This window comes from Catharus ustulatus, chromosome 14, assembly GCF_009819885.2.
Source record: "Catharus ustulatus isolate bCatUst1 chromosome 14, bCatUst1.pri.v2, whole genome shotgun sequence".
In the NCBI taxonomy this organism is placed as follows: domain Eukaryota; kingdom Metazoa; phylum Chordata; class Aves; order Passeriformes; family Turdidae; genus Catharus; species Catharus ustulatus.
Genome location: NC_046234.1, coordinates 20255672 through 20277215, shown reverse-complemented (window position 1 = coordinate 20277215; position 21544 = coordinate 20255672). Strand labels below are relative to the sequence as shown.

The 21544-nt window shown below is 49.8% G+C and overlaps 1 protein-coding gene and 1 long non-coding RNA gene across 7 annotated transcripts in view; one reads left to right on the top strand and one right to left on the bottom strand.

Moving 5' to 3' along the window:
• Nucleotides 1-347: 347 nt before the first annotated feature.
• The window catches only part of MCF2 (MCF.2 cell line derived transforming sequence), a 58344-nt gene continuing 37147 nt past the window's right edge, over nt 348-21544 (bottom strand). For 3 of the 6 annotated variants that reach the window (XM_033072193.2, XM_033072196.2, XM_033072199.2), the window contains 16 exons: nt 20783-20871; nt 20500-20566; nt 18713-18828; nt 18532-18601; nt 18128-18220; nt 17609-17701; nt 16552-16677; nt 14948-15169; nt 11876-11968; nt 11492-11570; nt 10878-10944; nt 9540-9646; nt 9360-9472; nt 9022-9134; nt 7726-7826; nt 6535-7473 (listed from right to left, as the gene is read on the bottom strand). In XM_033072193.2, the coding sequence (XP_032928084.1) occupies nt 7421-7473; nt 7726-7826; nt 9022-9134; nt 9360-9472; nt 9540-9646; nt 10878-10944; nt 11492-11570; nt 11876-11968; nt 14948-15169; nt 16552-16677; nt 17609-17701; nt 18128-18220; nt 18532-18601; nt 18713-18828; nt 20500-20566; nt 20783-20871 (1602 nt within the window). In that variant the 3' untranslated portion in view covers nt 6535-7420. Of the gene's footprint in view, nt 2178-6534; nt 7474-7725; nt 7827-9021; nt 9135-9359; nt 9473-9539; nt 9647-10877; nt 10945-11491; nt 11571-11875; nt 11969-14947; nt 15170-16551; nt 16678-17608; nt 17702-18127; nt 18221-18531; nt 18602-18712; nt 18829-20499; nt 20567-20782; nt 20872-21544 lie in introns of those variants that run through there. The other 3 variants (XM_033072197.1, XM_033072198.1, XM_033072194.2) reach the window with 3 other exon arrangements.
• LOC117002785 lies at nt 2828-5325 on the top strand. Its single transcript, XR_004419392.2, has 2 exons — nt 2828-3319; nt 3390-5325. It is a non-coding gene; the product is annotated as an uncharacterized LOC117002785 (long non-coding RNA).

Below are 21544 nucleotides of genomic sequence, written 5' to 3'. Positions count from 1 at the left end.
ATGGACACAGGGGGGCTGGGGACAGCCTGACCCTGCTGGGATGGACACAGGGGGCTGGGGACACCCTGGGCTGTGCTGGGATGGACACAAGGGGCAGGGGACACCCACACCAGGGCAGGGTGGCAGCAGCTGCTCGTTCAGACTTTGGTTCCTCTCCCACTTTCACTGCCATTGCAGCCAGCAAGAAACTAACTGGATCATCTGCCACTGCTTACCTTAAAATCAAAATGCATGTAAGGAGGTTTTCAGTTGTTCCAAGAAACTGAAATAAAATCAACGCTGTGAGCACTTTTCTTGGTCTATAATTCCAGCAGATACGTCTTTGAACAGAATTGCATATTCTCAGGTGGATTTATTTAACAAGTTTTTAATCTTTAAATATAGATTTAACACATTTTTACAGGTACATATACAATATAGTTCATTTAAACTTGCAGTCAGAAAATTCTCTACTGTAATTTATACATATACATGAAGAGCCTAGTTCAACAGCATACTCAGGGGAACAGACCATGTGTGCAAAGTTTCAAATGTTAAAAACCTCAGACTGTACATTCAGATTTGCAGAACTTATCAACCCCATAAATTAATAAAAGCTTAGATTTAAAACTATGGAAGACAAAAAAGATTAAAATCATTTAATATGCAATGTGTGCTATGTTTCAGACAAATATTTACAGTTGTACCTCAAAATGTGCATTGTTACCACAAGAATTGTTACCACTACAAACAGCCCCAACAGAACTTCAGACACTCCTGCTTTCCCAGCCAATTAGTGCACTGTGACTGATTTGGAAGTAGATGAGAAGAACCTTCAGTGGCTGAAGGATCTGCTGGCTCTTGGTTTTGCCCAGTCCAGACTCAGCTGGGCCCAGCACAAGGGTCACCCCAAAACTGGAGCCCCAGAGTGGAGAAATGGCCACTGTGGGCTGGGGAACCCCCAGGCAAGCACAGCTCCACAGTTCCACAATTCCTCCACACAAAAACACTCACAAAACAAACCCAGGATGTTCTAACTGAACTTGGGGCTGTGCCTAAGGACTGGTTCACAAATAAAAGCCAGATCATAAAGGTCCCCCTTTAGTCCATGGTACAAAAACCTCCTTTGGCTGGGGCAGAGCAAATCCACTACTGCATGCACACTGTGAACCCTGCTTCCACACACTCAGGTGCTCTCTGCACACATCTGCTCAAAAGTTCAAACCACCTGTACCTACCTATGTTCTACAAAAGCAAAACTAGACAGAGAAACACAAAATTAAATTAGGAGTCTTCAACATTCTTTTTCCTTTCCCAAAAGTTCAATAGATACGTTATTGTTAAAGATGCTGAAAAAGTCTCATCACAAGAACACCCTTAGTGCAAACATGGACATTTAGCTTGGGTTTATGGCACGTGTTCCAAAAGTACATACATTAATGTAAACTTCAACACTTGCTAGATACAGGTTCAGCCCTGGGACACTTTGGGACCCTAAGTGATTGGTGACAACCCTGAGGTGTCAGTTTGACCTGACCCAGACCTCACTGTGGGCTGGAGTCAGGCCCTGAGTGCAAAAAGAGGATCTTTAGTGTTATTGCATCCTCACACTGAGTCAGCCAATGATGCTCCTACAGAACATTACATTCACATCGCTGAAGCAGATGCTTAAGAAAAATCCACCCATAAAATCAATTAAGCAGGACATACAGGACATTATTTGTTTGGTTTTCTTTTCTTTTTGGTTTACCAAAACTCAACTCTTGTTTGCAACTTCAACAGTTGTCAGCTAACAAGTAGGCAACACCTACTTCAACCTGTAGAGGAAATTTCAAGCATCTAAACAAAGTGTCAGGAAACTGTAGTGTACTTCTCTGATGAAACATGATGTATGTCATGGAAAAACAGCAGGAAAAAATCAATAAAATACCATAATTTCCACAGGCAAAAAGAAACAAAGAGCAGAGAATGGCTTCCTTTATGAGCATGAGAAGCTGCTTAGGACCCCGTCCCACTCAGTGCAGATGAAGCTGTGGAGGTCTGGGAATGTGATGAATTGTACAGGACAACTCCAGCTACTGTGCTAGTTCTCTGTAACACTGAGCTGAGAGCTTCCCAAGAGCATCCAAAATGGGATGCTACCAGTTCACCCTCAATTCAAGGGGAACTAAACTTTCTCGTGTTACACAGGGCAGCATCTATAAAGTAATGGAGAATGATGTTAATATTAAAGCATCTTATTCCAAGAAATACATTGTTCCCTGTAATCAAGTAACATTTGTACAACAGAAAAGAAAAATAAATGCACTCCTGCATTTCTCCCTAAAAGCTGAACTCCCACTGGCTTCAGTGAGAGCCTTGACTAAGGCAGCAGCACAGGGTTTGACTCATTTCCATCACCTCTCACTTCACTATCACAGCAAGGCCAGCTGGTATCTCCTCTAGGCTCCTGGTTTTGGCCATGGTTTTCTGGAGTTTCTAAAGAGCTGTTCTGTGAAGCTGGCTGGCACCACAGGTCATAGCAGAGACCCTGCTTCATGCTTCAGAGGGCAAAAGGAAATCAGCAGTGCTCTAAGGAACCCTGCACACACACAAAAGCCTGTGGCTGCAGTCATTAAAGTGCTGAGGGGCAGTGCAAACAGCTGCAGACAGGGGCAGGGCAAGCAGCTGTGCTGCAGCTGCAGACAGGGGCAGGGCAAACAGCTGTGCTGCAGAATGAGGGACAGAGCAAACAGCTGTGCTGCAGCTGCAGAGACAGAGCAAACAGCTGTGCTGCAGCTGCAGGCTGAGGGAAAGCACAAACAGCTGTGCTGCAGCTGCAGAGACAGGGCAAACAGCTGTGCTGCAGAATGAGGGACAGAGCAAACAGCTGTGCTGCAGCTGCAAACTGAGGGAAAGCACAAACAGCTGTGCTGCAGCTGCAGACTGAGGGGCAGGGCAAACAGCTGTGTTGTAGACTGAGGGACAGAGCAAACAGCTGTGCTGCAGACAGGGGCAGGGCAACCAGCTGTGCTGCAGCTGCAGACTGAGGGGCATTGCACCAGAACAGGCAGAAAGCTGGCACAGCACAGCCACCACGCTCACAGCATGCCAGAGCTCAAACCACAGCCAAGAAACACCCTGAGCAGGCAGAGGGGAGCCACAGAAGGGGACAACGCCCAGTGTCCTATCCAGACGGACACCGGACAATCCCCAGTGCCCTGTCCAGAGGGGACAATCCCCAGTGCCCTGTCCAGAGGGACACAGGACAATCCCCAGTGCCCTGTCCAGAGGGGACAATCCCCAGTGCCCTGTCCAGAGGGACACAGGACAATCCCCAGTGCCCAGTGCCCTGTCCAGAGTGACATAGGACAGTGCCCAGTGCCCTGTCCAGAGGGGACACAGGACAATCCCCAGTGCCCAATCCAGAGGGGACACAGGACAATCCCCAGTGCCCTGTCCAGAGAGGACACAGGACAATCCCCAGTGCCCAGTCCAGAGGGGACAATCCCCAGTGCCCTGTCCAGAGGGACACAGGAAAGTGCCCAGTGCCCTGTCCAGAGGGGACAATCCCCAGTGCCCTGTCCAGAGGGACACAGGACAATCCCCAGTGCCCTGCCCACACAAGCTCAGTCCTTCAGGCACTGCCAGAGGGGGAAAGCTTTCTCAGCTTTATGGCTTGGGGAGCAGGCACAGGGGATCCCCACAAGGCCTGGAAGAGAGAATTTGGCCAGTGGGATGTTAAATACTCCAGGAGAGGGTCTGGCATGTAGAACAGGGGCCTGTGCCCACCTTCAATCACCAGAATGGGTTGGGCAGGAAGAGACTCCAAAACCAGTCTGGCTGCTGCAGCCCCTGCCCTGGGTGCAGCCCTGAGAGGTGAGAGGCCCTTCCCTTCCCTGACACCCCTACCAGGGCTGCCACGTGGGATCCCTGGCACCAAGGGACATGCAGAAATGATCTGTCTCCTGCTCCACTGCAGAAAAGGAGCTGGGATTGAATGGTGGAGCCCCAACCCTCCCTGAAATGAAGAGATCATTTTGCATCCCCGTGTGAATTCACGGCAAAGCCAGGTCAGTTAACCAGTTAACCATTTAACCAGTTAACCAGCTGACCACTTGCAAGGCAGCTGGAGCTACCAGCACAAGGGTGAGCCTCAGCACCAGTTACATTCTGAGTATTGCCCTTTCTGAGCACAGCTCTCTCCAAATATTTTTCATTTTGAACTCTGCCTGTTACCACCTGCAATACAAAACTGTTCCTTCATGCACATTAAAAAAATCCACCATGGCTTTGCACAGCAGAGAGAATAAATCTGTTTGGAAGAAAGCAGCAAGGACTAATGTCAGAACTTACAGCCAGAGACACACCAGAAGGAAAATTCATTTTCAAAATGATCTCCAAGCCAGCCACCTTCCTCCCAGAGAAGCTCATGGCTTATATCCAGGCCAAGATTTACACGAGGACCCTGGATTTGCAAAGCTGGAATGGCTGGAGAGCGAAGCACTTAAACACCCCTCTGCTAATGGACAGCAAAAAGATCTCTGTAACTTCATTATGACTTGTGTTGGCTCAGCACTGCAATAACTAGCAGGAGGGGAGAGGAACAGCTTGTAGGCATGCAGGTGTCAGCCATCCTGTGGTGGGCCACAGCATAAATCCAAGGAGAAGTGTGAAAATAAGGAAACCTTCTATTCTATTCAGCTAAAAATCCCTGAAAAAAAAGTCCCAAACCCTGGATCTGTATGAATTCTGCCCCCACAAAACGCCAGAGCTGCCTCTCCCCCAGCACTGAAGTGACCCAACACTCTCCAAGCTCTTGGGGACCCCACAACATTACTCAAGTTGACACTGCTAACATGCAAACCAGATTTCAGCACAAGCAGCTCCAAATCCCAGAGGGTTCTGAGGCTCCCTCCTGCCCCTGCTGCCGAATTCTCCCTCTGCTGTGCTGGAGCAAGAGCTCCATCTTCTGCAGCAGCAGGAAAGAGCCCAGCCCAGAGCATCCCCAGGGAGTCAGTGGGACAGAGCCACTGCAGGGTGAAGCCACCACCCCCGGAGTCACACAGCTGCTGAGGGCAGAAGCACTGCATGGAAATGAATTTTCAGAGTGCAAGTTGCTTATGGCTGTAAGGACACATGGCTGAAAAGCTCCAGGAATTGCTCTAGGAAACAGCAAGAGAACATCCCACACCGTGCCCCAATATTTCCTGGAGTGTGTGCAAGGTTAGAATCCTGCCTTGGGACTGCAGGCATGATCAGAACAGCCAAAGGGAACAGCCAAAGAAAGAGAACAGCTAAAAACAACAGCCAAAGGGAACAGCCAAAGGGAACAGCCAAAGGGAACAGCCAAAGGGAACAGCCAAAGGGAACAGCCAAAGGGAACAGCCAAAGGGAACAGCCAAAGGGAACAGCCAAAGGGAACAGCCAAAGGGAACAGCCAAAGGGAACAGCCAAAGAAAGGGAACAGCCAAAGAAAGGGAACAGCCAAAGAAAGAGAACAGCCAAAGGGAACAGCCAAAGGGAACAGCCAAAGGGAACAGCCAAAGGGAACAGCCAAAGAAAGAGAACAGCCAAAGAGAACAGCCAAAGAAAGAGAACAGCTAAAGAGAACAGCCAAAGAAAGAGAACAGCCAAAGAGAACAGCCAAAGAAAGAGAACAGCCAAAGAGAACAGCCAAAGAGAACAGCCAAAAAAAGAGAACAGCCAAAGGGAACAGCCAAAGGGAACAGCCAAAGAAAGAGAACAGCCAAAGAGAACAGCCAAAGAGAACAGCCAAAGAGAACAGCCAAAGAAAGGGAACAGCTAAAGGGAACAGCCAAAGAAAGAGAACAGCCAAAGAGAACAGGCAAAGAAAGAGAACAGCCAAAGAGAACAGGCAAAGAAAGAGAACAGCTAAAGGGAACAGCCAAAGAAAGAGAACAGCTAAAGAGAACAGCCAAAGAGAACAAACAAAGAAAGAGAACAGCCAAAGAGAACAAACAAAGAAAGAGAACAGCCAAAGAGAACAGCCAAAGAGAACAGCCAAAGAGAACAGCCAAAGAGAACAGCCAAAGAGAACAGCCAAAGAGAACAGCCAAAGAGAACAGCCAAAGAAAGAGAACAGCCAAAGAAAGAGAACAGCCAAAGAAAGAGAACAGCCAAAGAAAGAGAACAGCCAAAGAAAGAGAACAGCCAAAGAGAACAGCCAAAGAGAACAGCCAAAGAGAACAGCCAAAGAGAACAGCCAAAGAGAACAGCCAAAGAGAACAGCCAAAGAGAACAGCCAAAGAGAACAGCCAAAGAAAGAGAACAGCTAAAAACAACAACCAAAGAAAGGGAACAGCCAAAGGGAACAGCCAAAAAAAGAGAACAGCTAAAGAAAGAGAACAGCCAAAGAGAGCAGCTACCCTGGCAGGGAAAGCAGAGCCTCAGTGCTCCCAGACCCTGGGGATGCTCTGCAGCACCTGGGCAGTGCTGTGGGACTCACATTTCCTGTGGTTTCACCCCCTGCAATTCCCCTCAGTTTGTACTCAGCCACTTTATAAACCAGTCTGGAGCTGCAGGTCTCCAGGTTTTTGGGGATATGATCACTGACAGTGCAAACCAGGGTTCAAAGTTCCCCAGCACCTTTTCCTGAGATGCATTCCCAGCTGGAAAACCCTTCTGGAGGAGCTGGTGAGGTGGGGAAGCTCTACATGGAGAGAAGATCAAGGGAGCCAGAACTGCACCTTGGAAAGAGGGTGCCAGTAAACTCTGAACACTGGTTAGCAAAAACCAGCCCTTACAGAAAATCAGCAAACCTTCAACCTGTGAGATCTGACTGCCCTGCAACAAAGAGGATAAAAATACCTTCCTCTATAGGAAGGATTTCACTGAAATGCACCAAAAAACCATCAAGAGCTGACTGGAATTTTATGCCTTTCAGGTGGCTTTCTTCACATTCATCAAAATAATAGATTCTGACAGAAAAAAGTGTTTAAAGAGAAATCTCCTGGCAAAATTTGCTTCATGCAGCCATAACTAGTATTTTATTTTTTTAATGGACTAAGTCTGTGTGGGCTTCCTGAGCTGTTCCATGGCCAACCCTGGTCTCCCACTGGCAGAGCACAGCATGGTGATGAGGAACACACGGAGCAGGGACACTGCAGACATGGCAAGGGCAGCAGGCTGCTCTTAAGGCATTTTCTTGTGTCATCTCTTACGCTTCCCTGTTTCTATGTACAGCTAGAAAATGAGAACTATGGGCTTGGAGACTTTGGCTGAATCCTGGTAACCTGTTTATGGTAAACTGGACCTAAGGATGGATTAACCAGCAGTGAGGCAGCAGTGAGGGCAGGAGTGAGGCAGCAGGGAGGAAGTATTGCCTTACAGAGCTGGGTCAGGCCACGATGACTTTTGCAGCAGGAGCAGATTTTTAGGTACCTGCTGTTCACACGGGCTTTGAGCTACAGCAGGGAGGAAAAGTCCTGGGAATCCCTGGTCAGACTCCATCTCTTCTCCCCGGTCTTCTACCCAGTGCTCTTGCAATGAAATCTATGTTTTCAAATGCTTGGTTTTAATTTACTAGTGCCTAAAGTCTCAGAAACGTCTCAATGTGTTAAATAAACAAACAGAAAAAGCTTAATTTGCTACTTTTGCAGGCTTTTTGGAATAGCTGCTTGCTTTTCTATTTTTCCAGCAGAGGCATATGCAGCCAGATTTAGTACATCAAGTGTAATGCCAATGGCTTAAAAGACCTGATTTGAGAACTATTGCAACATTTCTGCTAGGTGAGCTATCAAATACCTGCAACTTTGGCATTCCGAAATCTGCAGTCACCGACTACAATCTGCAGGCTGTGCACAGGAACCCAGCCTTCTTTTCTTCTGTTCAGGTTTTTCACCAACCTTGGGATGACAACAGCGTTAGGAACAGAAGCCAGCCAAGCCAGCAGGGCTCTGGAGAGGGCACACCCTACCCAGCTGGGCTGCCAGCAACCTTTTGTTCAAACCACTTCAACAGCAGCTGGCCATGCATTTCAAGTGTTCTTCTCACCTAAATTTAGGACCCTAATTAAAAGGCCTGCACCTCTCTAGACAATGCAGAAGAACAGGACTCCCTCTCAAGCAATCCTGCCTGAGACCTTCAGAGATGCCAGCTGAGGAAAACTGGCTACTGAAGGAGCCAGGGGCAAGTATTTTTCTCACTCAAGGCAAGATTTAGGCAGCTGGAAATACCCACAGTCATAAGTGACAGCAGTCATAAGTGACAACCCTCTTTCTCACTCATGCAGTGAAATTTGTGCTAACAAAAAAGCTTGGTGTGAGAAATCTTTGGCTGGCACTGGCTGAAGCCCCCAGGAGTGGTTGAACTTGCAGCAAACCTGAGATGCTTTGCATCTGGTTTTGCTAACAACAGACTGAATTTTCCAAAATGCAGTGGGACTAGATGAGCCTTGCAGATCCCTTGCAATTGAAATATTCTGTTTTATCCTATTCTGATTTCCCTTGAAGTGCAAGGGCTGGAGCTGGCAGCCAGGAATCCTGCACAGAGCATTGACATCTGTGCATGTCCAGGCTGGTGCCTGCACAGCTCTGCCCAGGCTCCTGCCCACATCACCCTTCCCACACCAAACAGGGCTTTAGCACCCTGGGCTGGCTGAGGAGAGCTGGGCACAGCTCAAGGGGAAGAGGCAGAGAGCTCAGGCAGCTGTGCCCAGCTCAGAGCAGGACACCAGAGTCCAACAGCCCAGGGCGTCCCCAGGTGATGCTCACTGTGGCTGTCAGTGAGCCCAGAGGAACAGAGCCTGGAGCTGAGCTGGGATGGGCAAAGGGAATCATCTGAATTCCCATCTGAAGTGGTCAGAGCATGGCAAGAGCAGGGAAGGTGCTGGTAAAACCCAGCTCACACAGAGACCCACGGGAGGGAAGTCCTGACTCATTTCCCCAGTGCAGATGGCATCTAGGGCTGGCAGGAGAATAAATTCTCCAGCTTCTGGAATGGTCCAAAGCTCAGTCAGGAGTGCAATGAGTGCATCACCAGGCCAGGGACATTCCCAGGCACTGCCCTGCAGGCTCTCAGAGATAATCCCAGAATACCTACCACTGTCCCTCACCATCTTCATGCAAGAGCTGGATTTCATCCCCGTTTTTCACCAGCAGGTCCTCTGATCCTCTCCTCTTGCAGTCTGCAAGGGCTTTGTATTTTCCTGGAGACTGTGGCAGAGAGGAGAACTTATTTAGCTGCATTTTGTATCATGCAGCTGTGATTTCTGCCTGCTGCAGCGAATGTGACAGAGCCCCTTAACTAAAATTATTTCACCAAACTGCGGCTGAGACATCTTCTCATTGCCCAGAGTGAAACTCTGAGACAAGGACAGGATGCAGCACCATGCAGCAGGGAAGGCAAGGCAGGGGGCTCAGGGTTCCATCCCCACCTACCAGCTGGTTCCCGTCCTCCTCCTCAGTGTCCGAGCAGGTGGACAGGTACTGCTGCCCCGACCACTCCTCCAGCCCCTCGCAGATCTCCAGCGACTGGGACATTCCTGGCCAGCCTGCAAGACAGCGTGGGGCTCAGCCTGGGGAGCCCAGCAGGGCCAGAGGGAGGGGAAGGGGCCTCACCTCTGTGGGGTTTGCTCTGGGGGGACACGAGCCCGCTGTCCGGCATCACCGGGCTGGTGCGCTCCGAGTCGTTCTCCTCCGAGCTGATGGAGGCTCTCTGCTGCTTCCTGCACGGCAGAGCAACAGCATCAGTGCCACAACAGCATCAGTGCCACAACAGCATCAGTGCCACAACAGCATCAGTGCCACAACAGCATCAGTGCCACAACAGCATCAGTGCCACAACAGCATCAGTGCCACAACAGCATCAGTGCCACAACAGCATCAGTGCCACAACAGCATCAGTGCCACAACAGCATCAGTGCCACAACAGCATCAGTGCCACAACAGCATCAGTGCCACAACAGCATCAGTGCCACAACAGCATCAGTGCCACAACAGCAGCATCAGTGCCACAACAGCAGCATCAGTGCCACAACAGCATCACTGCCAGAACAGCATCACTGCCAGAACAGCACCAGTGCCACAACAGCATCAGTGCCAGAACTGCATCAGTGCCAGAACAACAGCATCAGTGCCACAACAACAGCATCGGTCCCACAACAGCAGCACCGGTGCCACAACAGCAGCATCGGTGCCACAACAGCAGCATCAGTCCCAGCTGCACTGCAGGAATGGAAACTCCACCAGGTTTTGTCAAACAGGGTAACAACACTGGCACTGCTGTAGTGTAACACCAGCACAACAACACTGGTACCTCTGACTGTGTTTTGGTAAAGATTGAGGACAGTGCCTGGCTCTGGATCTTTTTGGGAGGTGCTGCAGTGTCTCTGCCCTGAGTCAGAGCCCTGCCTTTGCCCTGCCACAGACCCTGTCCCCAGCCAGTGCCACCAGAGCCTGAGCAGCAGCACAGCCCTGCTGTCCCCTCCTGTCCCCTCCCCAGGGACAGGAACGGGGCCAGCACAGAGGCAGCAGGCTCTGGGTGACCATGGGAGGCACCTCAAAGCAGGGCACCTCAAAGGGAGGACACCCCAAAGGAGGGCACACCCCAAAGCAGGACACCCCGAGCCCCAGGCTGGCACTCACCTGTCCCCCCGTGTTTGCACTCACCTGTCCCCCCGTGTTTGCACTCACCTGTCCCCCCGTGCTTGCACTCACCTGTCCCCCTGTGCTTGCACTCACCTGTCCCCCTGTGCTTGCACTCACCTGTCCCCCTGTGCTTGCACTCACCTGTCCCCCTGTGCTTGCACTCACCTGTCCCCCTGTGCTTGCACTCTCCTGTCCCCCTGTGCTTGCACTCACCTGTCCCCCCGTGTTTGCTCCCACCTGTCCCCCTGTGTTTGCTCTCACCTGTCCCCCCGTGTTTGCTCTCACCTGTCCCCCCGTGCTTGCACTCACCTGTCCCCCAGCTGGGAGGAGGGCGGGGGCTGCTCCGAGCACGAGCCAGGCTGGGGTTTCTCCACTGCTGGGAGGGCAAACACAGCTCAACATTCAGTGCTTAACCTGCAACTGTCACACTGGAAGCAGCACTTTGAAAATTAGACCTTCTGTACAACCCTATTGATTTCTGCTCAGAGAAAAACACACCTAGGTCTGGCAAAACAGAGTCTAGAAAAAGAGACTCTTGCAAAGCACAGACTTCATTCTGATTAAAGTGGCATGTTAGCACAAACCCAACACTGAGCATGCTACTGAGGAGCACAATGTGCTTAAAATTAGGCTCCTGTTATGTATCTTGTTGAATTAAACCTGTGATAGCAAATGTGAAATAATCCCCAAGGTAATGGCGACCCAAAAAATGTACTTCTGTGATTGATTTTCACATGAGCACCCAGTTTTTACTGCTCCAAGTTATGTTATTTCCCTGCAATGTAAGGCCTCACTCCAGCATTTCGCTACCAGGCTTCTAAAATCAATTTTCCAGTGAGAATGAGTGGACTTAAGATCAGCAATGTGACAATAGGAAAGCTTCTGTTGCAGAGGAAAGGCAGAGAGAAAATGATCAAATGTACCTTTTATAAGCTCTTGCTGCTTGAACAAAATTTTTCTTATTTCATTCAACCATGCCATCTTCAGATCTACTGTTTGGGCCTGGAAGAAGAGAAAATTGTCTGAATTTTGAATTAGGAGCCATCCATTATAATGTAGGAATAAAATCTCACTTTTCTATGCTGTAATTATCTGAAATCCCCCTTTTTCTCCCCAAAGCTACTACTAAATTTTAAACAGTCTTGATCTTTTAAAATTGATGATTCCCATTACATCCAGGCAAGGCACAGGAAATTGTAGAGCTATCCCCACAACCATAAACACCAGTGAGGAATTTTCTTCTCCCTGCTCTGAGGAGGTGCAAATGCCCAGAACTGAGGAGCTACAAACCTGCAGCACGTACAAACCTGCACCACATACACCTCTTCTCTCCCACTGTACCAGATCTCGAATTTCCGATGATCTCCTTTCACATTCTCAGTTATTCCAACTGCATTCATCTGCAAATCCAAACAAAGAATTAAACATAACACACAGCTCCCTCTGCCCTAGGAATCCAGCAAGTTAAACCTGTTTTCACTGAATTTAACACGTTTCATCAATTTTAATTTAAGTAGCAACTGAAAGTCATTATCTGGCTGATCCCTCCCGACTTTCCATCAGCTGCATTTTGGATAAGCTTTCCAAAACAAATCACTGGGAACTTTTCATTTGGGAATCAGAGGAACTAATGGGAGCTGCCTCCTCAGCACAGAATTTCCCACATTTGGCATATGAAGATTTATAAATACATGTTATTTATCCACGTGCATTATTTCTGCCATGTTATTCTCTATTCACTCACTGAATTCTTGGTTTCCCTGACAGTGACCTTTCAAACCCATTTGAGAAGCTCCTTTGGGAGTTTTTGGCCCCTGACCATCCCTGACAGCAGCCTGAGAAGAACAAACCCTTCTCCCCTAAGGGAGGGTTGGTTTTGGGGCATAGTCTGAGGGCAGGCTGGAAGCTGAGTGCTGCTTTACCCATCACCACTGACACTGGGAGAGCCTGGATGGAAACACCAAACTCCCTCAGGATCTGCACAGAGTGACCACCTGAACCAAACTGAAACCATGAACAGAGACAAGAAACTTCAGCAGGAGACTCTGAGCTCCCTCCTGAGCTGGCTGAAAAGTGCTGCAATAGCTGAGACCACACAAACCACCCTGCCTCACAGCAGGGCTTGCTGGCAATTATTCATGATCAAAGGGAGCCCAAAAGCAGCTCAAGAATCCCACCTGCATGTTTAGGAGCAGATGTAATAATAAAGGTATCATCTGTCAGAAATTATTCACGCAGACTGGATTAGACAAACCCACTCCAAACACAAACAGAACCTCAGAAATAACATCTGTTCAACACTGCAGCTCCTCCTTGGTAATGTGTGTGTGCCCAGAGCTCTTGGCCTGAGACAGCTGGTGATTTGCAGAATAGGGGCCATGGACAAATGTCCTGTTCCAGCTGCTCCCCTTTCCAGTGACACAAACAGCCCAGGGAGCAGGAACCAAGCTCTTGACATCACAAACATTCAGGCTGGAAAAGACCCCTGAGACATCGAGTCCAGCCACTCCCCAGCACTGCCAGGGCCACCCCTGACCCTGTCCCCAAGTGCCACCTCCACATGGCTTTGGATCCCTGCAGGGATGGGACCCTGCCCTGGCAGCTGTGCCAGTGCCACCCACTCCTCACATCCCAGCTGAACCCCTGGCACACCCTGAGTCCCCTCCAGAAAGCTGGATGAGGCTGTATTTTGGTTTTATAAACATTTTAAATGGATGAAAGCTGTTGGAAGGGCACCTCACCCCCACTGCAATCCCCAGTTTCCTGCATCTTGTTTACCTTGGCAATTTACAGAGGCTCCTACAAAACTGCCCAGGCACCAAGACATTAGAAATTTTAGATGATTTACTGTGATGATGCAAAGAACAAGTGCCAGGAGGAGACAGATTTAAGGTCTGTTCATTCAGGTTAGTGGATTTTAAAATTCCATTTCCTCCCCCTGGCCAGGATTTACTGTCAGCTGTTGGATCTCTGCAGTGCAGAGCAAGCTGGGCTAGTGCAAAGCTCTGGGATGATTTACCTGGCAGAGCAGAAACCTGCATCCTGCAGTTACTGGGCAGGATTCACCCCTGCTCACCCCTCACAGGATGAACATCATCCTCAGGGCTTCTTTTTGTGCTTTATGGATGATCTGTTACACAGCTCATTTCAATCCTGAACCCCCAAAAACATTTCTGCAAAGAAAAACGATTTCCTGAGGCTGAGGAAGATGGTTTGGTGTGGATTTGGCAGTGCTGGTTCAACAGCTGGACTCCACGATCCTGGAGGTCTTTTCCAATATCAGTGTCTGTGATTTCCAATCAGTGTCCAGCTCCAAAACAGGATTTTGCCCTCAGTACAGCAATGCTCAGAACACGTGTGCAGATGTAATCCTGGCTTCTCAACACAAACAGCTGGAAAATGAGGCAAAGGAAAACTGTGGCCCCTGCCTGGACTCCTGCAGGATTTTCTCCTCCGAGTTGCATTTCCCCTGCCAATCCTCAGCCCTTCCAAGAGCATGTATGGTAAAACAAGCCTGCAGGGGAAACAAGCTCTCCAGGAAGAAAATGATGCTGTTTGGGGAAAACACTGGGTACCAAACATATGGCCTGAGACTTGCTTTTATTCCATTATCTGTAATGAGCACCAGAGCTGAGCAGACCTCTGTGCTGTCACCTTGTTTTCTGTGTGCTTATGGCAAATCCCTCCCCAGGCCCCACTGAGAGCAGGGAGCTGCAGGGAGCTGCTCTGCCTCCAAGGTCTCAGATTTTTCCAATCTAATATCTACCCCCATGGGTTTTCATTTTTCAAGAAAAGCAAGGCAGAGCACTGATAAAAAATGCAGGTCTAGAACTGCTGATCACACAGAGAATGCCAGAAGGGCTCTTTCAGAGCAGCACTCTGGGAATTTTATTGATAACAGCTGGCACTTATAGGGCTGGGACAGTTGTTTACATCCCTCATATTTTGCCATGGGCTACCTGTGTCATCTGGTAATTGTCCTTTTAGTTGCCAAAGGAGAGAGGAATGGGGAGGAAGAAGATTTTACCCTGCACCTCCTGTGGGGTGGAAAACAGGGCTCAGGAGCAGCCAGGCAGGAGGAGCCCCCTGCTCTCCCAGCTGGGCTGGGGAAAACACAGAAAACTCTTCCATGGCCTCACCCCTCCTGGCACACAGAGCACATCTGCACCCCTGGCACTGGCACAGCTCCATGTCCCTGCAGCCACAGCCCTGAGTCCAGCTCTGGGGTCCTCAGAGTTCATCCAAGAGCTTTCCATGGACATGGCACATCCCTGAACCAAGCCAGAGAAATCCCTCTGGCCCTGCAGAACTGCTGCTCTGCACACACACTGCTGTGTAAAACACCCTGACTTTCCCAACTAAAAACCAAAACTCCTTACTTTCAGAAAGTGCTTAAAGCTGTAGGATGAGGTTTTGTCATATCCATCCCCGTGCTCCTCTCTCTTCTTGCAGAAGACCAAGGCTTTCTCATACAGGAACAGGTGCCTCTGCATGGGCTTGAACCTGGCCAGGTCCTTCATTTTTGTGGGCCCTTTTCGGTGTCCTGTCCAAACACTGAAAGATCCCTGCATCAACACCTTCCCCAGCTCGCTCAGGTCACCCTGGGGGGAGCAGGACAAAGAAAAGAGAAAGAAAAGACGTCAGTTAGAACGTGAGAGGAGTCTGCAAACAGTGATGGGACACAGGGCCAGCTCTGCTCCAAGGCACATCTCTAAGAACAGATGCTCCTGGAAGGATCAGAGGATGCTGTGGCAGTGAGGAGCTGATGCCAGGGGGGGCACAGGGCTCCTGCAGGGCTGCAGCTGGGCCAGGGAGACAGAAACTGGAAGAGCTAAAAAGAACAGAAAACCATCCAGCTCCTGGGGAAGAGCATGCCAAGGGCTCTGGCTGCTTTAATGGGACAGGGAAGTGAGATTTGAGCCTGAACTGAGGTATCAGAAGATGGAACTCTCCAGGTCTGGGATCAGGAGCTTCCCTGAAACCCTAGGAAAGACAACCACCCCAACGGGAAAGGTTCAAAATCAGAGAGTTTGTTAAATGGGAAACGCTGCAAAACCAGCCCAGTCATTGGGTCAGCCTTGAGAACACAGAGGGGAAAATGCTCCGGGAAACCACAAGGTGGCAAGTGTGCAGCTCTGGATGATCCCAACCCCTGAAACCAGAGGGAACATTGTCACCTGGGAGGTGACAGCCCAGATCCCACCCCGGGCTGCTCTGGGCTCACTGTGGTCACACCATCCACCCCAGATCCCACCCTGGGCTCACTGTGGTCACACCATCCACCCCAGATCCCACCCTGGGCTCACTGTGGTCACACCATCCACCCCAGATCCCACCCTGGGCTCACTGTGGTCACACCATCCACCCCAGATCCCACCCTGGGCTCACTGTGGTCACACCATCCACCCCAGATCCCACCCTGGGCTCACTGTGGTCACACCATCCACCCCAGATCCCACCCGGGCTCACTGTGGTCACACCATCCACCCCAGATCCCACCCTGGGCTGCTCTGAGCTCACTGTGGTCACACCATCCACCCCAGATCCCACCCTGGGCTCACTGTGGTCACACCATCCACCCCAGTGCCCACCCTGGGCTCACTGTGGTCACACCATCCACCCCAGATCCCACCCTGGGCTCACTGTGGACACACCATCCACCCCAGATCCCACCCTGGGCTCACTGTGGTCACACCATCCACCCCAGATCCCACCCTGGGCTGCTCTGGGCTCACTGTGGTCACACCATCCACCCCAGATCCCACCCCAGATCCCACCCTGGGCTCACTGTGGTCACACCATCCACCCCAGATCCCACCCCAGATCCCACCCTGGGCTCACTGTGGTCACACCATCCACCCCAGATCCCACTCTGGGCTCACTGTGGTCACACCATCCACCCCAGATCCCACCCTGGGCTCACTGTGGTCACACCATCCACCCCAGATCCCACCCCGGGCTCTCGCTGCTCTCACCCACTCACATCATATCCTGTGATTGAAATCTGATGCATGGAGTCATTGACTGACTTCAGCAAGTCCAACATTGCAACCAGAGCTTCTTGGAGTTCCTGAACTCCATCACAGCTCGTGCTGTACTTTAGCAGCTCCTGGAAATAGAAATAAGAGAGCAGGCGTTTGCACTTGAACAAAGCAGATTTTTCCACCTTGCCCGCAGTTTCCAATGCCCAGAAGTGACCTACACTGAGTTTCTTTTTTCATGTCACTGGAGAAAGGCTCCCTCTAAAGCACAGTCAGTATGAGTGTGGAACAGCTCAGTAAGGGCTGGCCTATTTTAATGTGTTTCCTTCAGGAGAGCAGCAGAGAGCAGCAGCACATTCTTCTGATTCCTTTGAGTTGTGTTTTGCTGCTTGGTCAGATCTGGCACACAAGGCTCAGGTTTTTCATCAGCTGCCAATGCCCTCAAATGAGCCTGCAGCAGATGACTGTCTTCAGACTGGCAGGCACAAGGAACAGAATTTATAAAATCCAGAGCCTTCGAGTCAGGAAATGGAAGACAGAATTTTACCAATGAGATAAAATTAGTTTCATTTCCAATCTCCTGTGCCCACCCACAGCTGTATGTATTTCCATGCAAGAGGCCAGAAGGTGGCTCAGGAGCTACTACCCAGAGTTATTCAAAGTGAGAATAACTGCACTGCCCTGCCTCAGAGGGGGCACAAGAATAAATGCAAGGTTACAGGTGCTATCAACACCTGAGGAGAAGAAGAGATGCAACAATAGATTTCATCCATCAGGTTCTCATGATCATCTCTGGCTCTGTTTTCTTACAAGTGCTTCTGTCATTTTACATCTCTGAATAGATTCAAAGAGTCTTTCCTTAAAAAATGGCCTTTTAAAGCACTTGTTCCTTTTTCAAGTGTGTGAACATTCATCTTCACTGAAAGCCACTTCAGGAGAGGCCAAGATAAGCAATATGTCATCCAAGGCTTGGTGCTGATTTACAGGTAAGCTTTAATTGAAAAATAAAAAAAACCTAATCCATCTGGTGGTGCCCTTTGAGAGCAGAACATGAAATACCTTCAGAAGCAGCTGGTACTTGGTCAGGCGCTGCACTGGCTTGAGCAGGTAGGAATCCAGCCCCAGTTTGTGCTCCAGTTTTCTTTGGCATTCCTGGAACACAGAGCTCAGCCTCAGCGAGTTTTGCACCATCTCTATTAGTTATTCCAACAGCACAGCCGTGGGCTTGATGATTTCAAAGGTTTCATGTCAAAGTGTTGGATGGTACCACAACCACAGGAATATTATAACAACATGGAAAGCCTTGTACTCCTGGGAACAGGAAACTCCAATGTCCTTTCTGGGAGCATTCAGTGTTTAGGTTTTAGTTTTATCACACAACACCAAACAAAATGCAGAGCTGTGGGCTGCTGAGGAGGGGTTTGGGATGAGAAGTGTCCCATGGTGGGGCTGCCTGGGTGGGAGCAGCAGCTCACCTGGATAGGAGAAGCTCACCTGGAAGGAAGAACAGCTTACCTGGAAGAAGGAGCAGCTCACCTGAAGCAAGGAGAAGCTCACCTGGAAGAGGGAAAAGCTCACCTGGAAGAAGGAGCTCTCGGAGCACTGCCTCCACAGGGACTCAGAGCGTGGTTTGTTCTGGCAGTACTTCTCATACATCTGGAAATCCTCCCTCTGCAAGGCAAGCCAAGAGGCAGGTCACCCCAGGGACCAATCCTGCCTCATCTGGGCAGCAAAGGAGCCAGCACCAGGCTGGGTGGTGCTTTTGTCTCTGCTGCCAGCTCTCAGGTCTAGAAGTGACAGATTTGGGGTGAGTAAAGCACAGCTGGGGTCACAGGAGGGGTCAGGACAGCTGCTCTGCCCCATCCCTGCTGGCCACACATGGCACTGTTGGTCCTCAGGGCAGGAGCCTCTCACTCAGCCAGCACAAACCACAGAAACATTGGCCTTCCAATGTGCTTTATAGATTAAAATGATTCACCCACCCTGTCTAGGAAACAACATCCCACTCTCTCGGGGGCTCCCAGGCAGTTCTCCAAACTGTGCAGGAAAATTCTGCAAGAGAAGGGAGGAAGGACAACAGCACAGCAGTGAGCAAGGTGAGGTTTGGTGCCCCAGCACGACCAGGGACCAGGCTGGTACCAGGGGAGCAGAGCAGCAGCATACTTGTGGTGGAAGTCATAGATCTCGGGCATGTTTCCAAAGAGAACATCCTTCCTGTTCCTCAGCACGGGGGGTAGCAGGATCAGCATGGCAGGATTGTCCATCTCAGCTCTGTAGCCCTGCCAGATGAAAAAAAAGGGCTCATCACCCAGCTGCCACCTCCCCCAAGCAGATGGAAAGGGGACATGAACACACTTTCAGTAGGACCTCTGTTTCTCAGTGCAATATCCCTTTTGTTCCATTTTTTTGGTCTCCAAATCCCTGTTTCAGTCCCTGGGCACATGGGGTGGTCCAGAAGGGGATGGTGTGGGGCTGGCAGCACTGCAGAGATTCCCAATTCTCCAGAGGCAGGTCAGCCTGATCCCAGGGATGCTTGTGGGGATCAGCAGGGTACCCAGCAGGGCAGTGAGTATGTGCAGGGGCAGCTCCACACACCAGACCCACTGCAGGAGGTGAGCTGCAGCCCAGAGATCAAATCCCAAACCAGGGCTCTCTGTCCCTGTGCTGAGCACTGGGGTCTTGCTCTGCTCAATGCTTCAGGAATTCTGGGCTCTGTGGCTCCACCTGCCCCTTGAAATCCTGGGCTCCCAAACTGGGGAGGAGCTGGGAGGGACAGCACCAAAATTCAAATTGTTGGGTGGAATTAGGAAATAATGCAAAGCTCCCTGTAGGAACAGCCCATCACTGCACCAGACACAGCAAATCCCCAGTGCAGAGCAGGGAGAAGGCACAGGCAGGGCTCAGCACCATCACCAAAGAGGCCCCAGAAATGCCCTGAGCCACAGCTCAGGCTGGCCCTGCTGCTCACCAAGGACTGCACCCAACTGAGAACTTCCAACAGGAGCAGCAAAAACGTGTTCAACATGTACAGCACGTCTCCTCTGGCTTTCCAAGCTAATCTCTCACACTCACTGTGGCTGAATCAATATTCCTGATACTAAGCAGGCATTTTGTAGTTGATTAAGGATGCAATAGATGATAAGTATCTGGAAAATTAGTCATTTTTATTTAAGGCCAGCAAGCAGGCTTCCCTCTTTAAAGGAATACTGATTTCAGAAACCTGAAGTTTATCTGTCCATTTTTCTCTATCTAGACCTGATGTGCACAGCAATAAATCTGTGTACCTGCCAACTGCTTCATCACAGAGAGTGTGGCTCAACAAAAAACCCAATCAGTGCAGGGAAATTACCTGTAACTACCTGCAGCCCAACAGATTCATACCCTGCTTGCTCCTGGGTGAGAGAATGTGAGGGGGGAGATATTTAACAGCCAGCTTGGTTTGGCCATCAGCAAGAATTGTTTTGGAGTAAAGCAGTGATGTCTAAAATGACAGTATGAGACAGCATTATCTGCTTTCTGAAGTAATGTGCTCCATACAGTCATGAACTGCAGTGTTGAGACTGAATCCTCCCAAGGATAAAACACAAGCTGCTTCCTTTTGTCTCCTAAAGGTAAAGGAAATTAGGGAACTGTAAAAAGAAACAGCTTTTTGTACATTTTACAGGCACTGCTAAGGCTAATTACCAGTGCTTTGTGTACAAACAGAAGGATTCTCCTTCACTGGAGATGAAAAGCTCATCCTGACACCAGCTGTTCCCACAGATGCCTCCAACAAAGAAAACCAAGGAGCAAACTTGAGCATTTATGGCCTGATTGGGATCTGACAGTATGGTGCCATCCTGCCCTGCCACATCTTTGCTGAGTTTGACAGAGTGAGGGGTGTCCTTCGGTCCAAGTCCCCAGGGAACAGCAAGGAGCACCTGGAGAAGGAGCCTGGAGAAGTCACTCACCGTCAGAACTGTGAAGAGCTCCTCCACATACACCCTCTCTGTTTCTATGAGCTCGTTTATGACATGGCTAAAATGGAAACAAAAGATAGAACAGCATTATTTTCATGTCTAGAAAAGGCCCCACGGGTGATCAGTGAGTTCAAGGAGCCCAAAACATTTTAATAACCAGAAGGTAAAAGCACATGAGATGACCCCTGGGTCAGGCTGGAGGAACACAGGGATGGGGGCAAGGACTGGCCAGAAATAAAGATCATCTGGGTGATAAAAATGGCTGAGTGCTTACCCTTTCAGAATATCCAAGCTGTCATCACTGTCTGAAATAAAATACTGCAAGGAATTCCTCTTCTCCTGGTAGTCGTGCATGACCTCGATCTGGAGGAGGAATGGGAAGAGTTGCAGGGAAAGCTGCAGGGAAAGCTGCAGGGAAAGCTGCAGGGAAAGCTGCAGGGAAAGCTGCAGGGAAAGCTGCAGGGAAAGCTGCAGGGAAAGCTGCAGGGAAAGCTGCAGGGAAAGCTGCAGGGAAAGCTGCAGGGAAAGCTGCAGGGAAAGCTGCAGGGAAAGCTGCAGGGAAAGCTGCAGGGAAAGCTGCAGGGAAAGCTGCAGGGAAAGCTGCAGGGAAAGCTGCAGGGAAAGCTGCAGGGAGGGCTGCAGCATGCAATAGGCAGCCAAATATTCCCAGAAATTACTCTGCCACGTCAAATCTGAAAATCCTGGTAGCATAATTGACAGTGGAGGCCAGAGAAGAGTTCCCACAGGGGGAATGTCTGTGGATGGGGAGAGCTCCTAACACACACCTCTGTTATGTAAGGAATAAGCTCAGGGAATAACACTCAGGAAACAGCACCCAGAAATTGGAAAATCAATCCAAGAGAGGGCTCAGGGGTTGGACTAATCCAACTAAACCACATGGATATAAGAGGGTTTGGGTCTGCTTGATTTTTTTCAAAAGGAAAAAGAAAATAAAGAAAGCATCTCTAAATTCAAAATACATTCCATCTTTAGAGCAGTTTCAGTTTTCCAGTATATAAAGCTAACTCAGAGTTCA